General features: G+C 32.0%; 1 protein-coding gene across 1 annotated transcript; it reads left to right on the top strand.

The window, feature by feature from the left end:
- The first annotated feature begins 1,426 nt into the window (after positions 1-1,426).
- LOC147809400 (uncharacterized) lies at positions 1,427-5,341 on the top strand. The gene is made up of 2 exons (XM_087162791.1): positions 1,427-2,246; positions 5,307-5,341. Exons 1-2 carry the CDS (start codon positions 1,427-1,429, stop codon positions 5,339-5,341), a joined length of 855 nt encoding a protein of 284 aa, XP_087018917.1.
- Positions 5,342-5,614: the final 273 nt, after the last annotated feature.

The following is a 5,614-nucleotide window of genomic DNA, read 5'->3' as shown; positions in this document are numbered from 1 at the left end:
ATCGTTCGTCTTCTTTACTCGACGGCTTAAATCAAATTTCTGATGCATCGCCTGGAACGAAATTCGCTGTGTCGGACAGCCGATACAGGCGTTAAATCGATATATCGCGATATATCGATTTATAGCCCAGTCCTAATTGTTATATATTATTGAAGTAACTACTGTTTACAATTGGCGATCGAAATGGGCTACAAGTGGCGTACAGCAGAACTCTCTCCCTATGGCTACACTTCGCATGCTTTCACCATTGTGGAGAGTCATAGAAGAAGGAAATATGTTAGTTTCTGTCTTGATTTTCAAATAGATTAAAAGACTAAATGGAATTGAAAACTACATTGTAGTAGTTCATTTACGTCGCACTAGAGTTGCTCAATAAGATATTGGCGACGGTCTGGGAAACATCCCTGAGGATGATCCGAAGACATGCCATCACAAATTTCATCCTCTGCAGAGGGGATGGAAAACTACATTGAACATAGTTCTAAAAGAAAGTGTCCTGAAAGTTAAAAAAAAAATTACTTTTGACAATTAAATATGAAAAATATTAAGAACTGAGAAGAGGGAAGAAGATATGGTCAAGAAATGGAACCGGTCTTCTCCCCCAGATGGCGCTTTCGAGCGTTGCGATAGCGAATAAGTTTTATGAGTCAACTAATATAATCACGAGAAAGGTTGTAAATTGTTCCACAACTGAGCTTCGGTAGATTTTTTTTAAAAGTAAAGTACAAAAGTAAAGCACGAAAGATTTTTTTTTCTTGATGCTGTTTTCATGAGATACAGAAATGCCAACTTGCTCCGAACAGCAAATATATATTTTAAAGTGGTAGTTTTTCAATTGTGATTCTTGGTTTAATAAATTTAATTTACTTACTTACTTATCCTCTACGTGCCTTGGGCACTTAAGGCCTCTAGCATATCCCTCCAACGCCTCCTGTCTTTAGCAATAGATCTTGCTTCCTCCCAGCCAGATATTCCACATTCTTTTAATTCGCCCAAAAACATGCGCTGGATGGTAAGTCTGGGTCTTCCTCTTGTTCTCTTACCATCAGGGGCCCATGTAAGCGCAACAGATGAAATTTTTTCTTTGGGCATTCTAAGGATATGTCCGAGCCAGCTCCATCTTCGTTTTTTAATTTCATCTTCGATTGTTTTTATTTTAGCTTTCTTTAATAGATTTTGATTTGATACTTTGTAAGGCCAGAAAATTTTAAAAATAAATCTTAAACATTTGTTTTGAAAGGTTTCTAATTTTTGTATTTCGATCTTAGTCTGTTTTCAGGTTTCTGCGCCATATAATAGTACTGCTCTAACAATAGCTTGTAAACAACTATTTGTGTATGCACCAACGAATGATGCTGATGAGGAGGAAAAGGAGACATTTTATGATCAACTACAATGTGTTTTAAATCGAGTTCCAAAACATGACATGATAATTCTTATGGGAGACCTTAATGCTAAGGTTGGAAAACGGATTAGTGATGATGAAACCTCCATGGGAAACGAATCACCGGGCGAGAGGAACGAAAATGGAGAACTGTTTGTTTCCCTGTGCGAACTAAATAGTTTAAACATAGGTGGGAGTAGATTCAAGCATAGAGAGATACATAAATGTACATGGACCTCACCAGACGGAAGAACAAAGAATCAAATAGATCATATTGCAATTAATAACAAGTTCAGGAGCTCACTAAGAGACGTAAGAGCGATGAGAGGTGCCGATGTTGGATCAGATCACTACTTGATTCTTGCAATATTAAAACTAAAATTAAGAAAATCACCAAAGAAGACGGGACATAAAAGAATAAGCTATGACATTGCTAAGTTAAAAGCCAAAGAGTGCAGACAAGAATTTTCAATCGAGTTGAAAAACAGATTTGAGCTGTTAAAGGAAGAAGAAAATCATGGCAACACTAAGCAATCAGAAAATGAGGTAAAAGAAAAAGTTGAAGAGACTTGGGAACATATCAAAAACATTTATTGCGACGTAGCAGAAAAAGTGTTGGGTAAAAAGAAAGGAAAGAAAAGCAAAGAATGGATTACGGGAGAAACATTAATACTAATTGAAAGCAGAAGGAAAAAGAAAATACAGATGGAAACTACAAAGTCTGAAAGATTATTTAATCGGTATAGACAGCAGTATAGTCAAATTGATAGAGAAGTAAAAAAGTCAGCCAGAAAGGACAAAAGGAAATATTTCACAGACCTTGCCACTGAGGCTCAAGATGCAGCGCAAAAAGGACAAATAAGTACTTTCTATCAGAAAGTGAAACAAATAAAAGGAAATAAACGAAATTCGCAATGTGCAGTACGAGACAAAAACAATAAGTTACTTACTACGGATAAGAAGATCGAAGAAAGATGGGCAAGCAAATATAGTCAAATATTTGCAAAATTTACTTTGTAATGATTTACCATTTTTTTAATTATTTTGTCGGGTCCGGAGCAGTTGGCATATCTGGAGATATATAAAATTTCTATTGAAACAAATAGTATCTGCTTAAATTTTTTAAAGAAGCCAGGGTAGAAGGAAAAAAAAAGACTAAAATTATTAACCTCTCTACAAAACAGCTCAACAAATTGTCTATAATAAAACTACTTTTACATAAGATCGAAAAGGTGAAAAACTCTTATCTGAAAAGAGCGATAGTACATATTTGCTTAAAACAAATGCGTATTTCTTGCTGCTATCAACTATACTTCAGTATAAAAAAAGTAATGTACTTTGAGTTAGATCCAAATATAAATATATATGATATAAAAATTTTATGGTAGAAAGAACGATCTTGTTTCGGTAAAATAATCCCGATAAATAAAAAACTTGCCAGACAGTGTTCAAAGAACCGTTTTCTTTCTTCTGAAAAAATTAACCATTCTTTTAAAAGGACGCTCTGCACATGAGTGCGATTTATTTTGACGTGTTCAAACTAAGAGCTTATTGATTTTTAAATTGCTACTTATGTGCCATCTCAGTAAACTGTACACACTTATCTATAGAAAAGAAAAAGAATATAAGCTTCAGCAAAATTAAAATTTTATGTTTAAAAGTGAAATTTTTAAATACAATTAAAAATTTAATAATAATAAAGTGAAGCATAATAAATAATCCAGTTTCAGCAAAAAACACATATTTATTTAAAATATATATATTATTAAAAAAAGTTTATACAAAAAAGGCAAGAAAGGTGCATTTTACTCTCTAAAAGGGTAGACAGGGTGGGTAGCCACGCTGGAAAAAATGCCTAGGAGAACGCTGGGCGTATTTAACAAAACAAACAAAATTTATGAAATTACGGAAATTCCACAGTCGTTTAGGAGGTATGCAACAAATACTGAAAAAAAAAAAAAAACAGAGAGCCGACCAGCTATACTGCAGGTATCATTTTTGCATTGGAAAAAATCACTAACTCATTAATTTAGTCATATTTTCACCTCCTATAACTAAAAGTCTCGAAATGGTTTTTAAATGTAGTACAATCACTAATCAGACAACTAAAATAGTGAACCAGTTTGAGTACAATCACTAATGAGACAACTAAAATGGTGAACCAGTTTGAGAATGTTTCATCCATTTCAGAGAAAGTATTCCCTTCGCTTTCCGAGCCAAATCATTAGGTGAAAGTTACTTGCATAGCTGCCAACCTTTAGTTACAAAAATGCAGAAGATAGACAAAAAGAAAAAAAAATGCAGAAGATTCGCAACTGCATGCTTATAAATTTATTTTAAAAAATACTCCCCTTTTCCTTAAAACAAGAAAAGGAAAGAAAAAAAAATTTAAAAATTTTTGACCAGCTACTTGAGGGTACAATATTCATTTATTAATTCTTGATTATAGGAAAATATATATTTTAAGACTAATATTAACATTAGTTCAATTACACTATAATAGTATGCACTATATATAAACTCAATAGAAATTATGGAAAAAGAATTACATCAAAAAAATTTTTTTTTGCGAAGATGCTTTAGTAGCACCTTTTCCTTTTACTAAAAATGCTTTTGAAAAGTCTCTTTCAAAACAAAGTCTACCTTCTTTAGACTTAATTATTAAAAGTTTTTTGAGAGTCTCATCAGACATCAATGAGCGGAACTGAGTCCCATTTTTTTTTACTACAGAAAACACCCTTTCGCATTCAGCATTGCTGTGGGGTATAGTCAATATAGTCTGACTTAAAGAAAATACTAGCTATCGGGCGGACGGGTAAAATGCAGAAGATGTAAAAGCGGAAAAATAGCTAAAATAAGTAAAAATGCAGAAAGCTTCTGCAAAATGCAGAATGGTCGACAGCTATGTATTTGATTTGGTAAATTAGTAACTCATTACAGCTGTGACCATTTATTTTGATACTCTATTTTTGAAGAATAAATTAAACCTGTGATTCAAAGACTATATGTATAGTTTGTATTTGGTCAGATTTTAACGTATTGACATGCAATCATAATGAGTCGGGAAATAGACCTTAAATATGCTCATCAAATAGAGTCGGTGATGTTTTAAGCTAAACAATTGGACACAAAAACATACTTTCCCAGAAGAAGAAACAAAAAATATTCTTTCCCTGAACAAACATAACATTTCCTTTCATGTGGAGACGTTAGGTAGGTTACAATCTAGAAAATATGATTCTAATGGTTGAGTCAAGAAAGCACTCAAAATTTTACTAAGATTAATTTTACTCCTAAAGTTAATTTTTCTTTTTGGGAATCAAAAGTTTTCTGCACAGTGTTATAAAAATAATTTATCAAGATAATTTTATGCAAAAATAATCATTATTAACAATTATTATCACTTTGTATTAGTTAATTTAATAAAGTTGAAAAATATTTTAATTTTTACATAATTTTAAATGACAAAGCACAAAAAGTATTAGTCTTTTAATTCTTGAAAAATCAAAATTTTAAAAATATCTGATTTTTGTAGACTTATTTGCACAGAAACTTTTTGAGAGAATTCAGCAAATTTTAGATTTTGAAATTTAAGACTTCAAAGTTTAAAAAAGATGACAAAAAATGGAAAGAAAGGAAATAATAAACCAAATTGCTTCAAGAGCATTAAAAAGAAATTGAAGAGGGAGTGTTTTGTAAAATTTGTTTTTCTTACTCCAATATTCACAATTTTTCAGAACACAGAATACATACCTTTTGAAATAAATTTTATGATAAAAATTTCTGTCTAGAGTATCAATAATTGATCTAGGCTTAAAACCACTTATTTTGTTACACTTAACCAGATCTTGAAAACTGGCGTATTAGTTTAGAAGAACTCTCTATATAAAGAAAAATTATAAAAATAAATAAATGTTTTAAGGTGAAGCATTTCCGCAACAACCTGGAGTGGGCTAGCGCCTAGGAGTGTCATGGAGGTTAAAGCCAAGAATGTAGAAAGGAGTTCAGCACTTTGAATATGAGCTAACATGTGGAACTGCCCAAAGTAGAATACTATGATAGAAAAACAACTTATAACAAACAAAACATAATCAAATTTGAGGAGCAGCTTACATACTAGATTCGATGAATGCGTCTAAAAAGCAAAGTACGTCATCTGAACTGGTTGTTGGTTAGATATGTTGACTCCAGCTAATTGCCATTTTATTTTTTTGTTCTATCTCAAAATGC

This window comes from Parasteatoda tepidariorum, chromosome 5 (genome assembly GCF_982258835.1).
Source record: "Parasteatoda tepidariorum strain Cologne lab strain chromosome 5, Ptep-v5.0, whole genome shotgun sequence".
Taxonomy (NCBI): Eukaryota; Metazoa; Arthropoda; class Arachnida; order Araneae; family Theridiidae; genus Parasteatoda; species Parasteatoda tepidariorum.
This window is presented reverse-complemented; position numbering and strand designations above follow the sequence as displayed.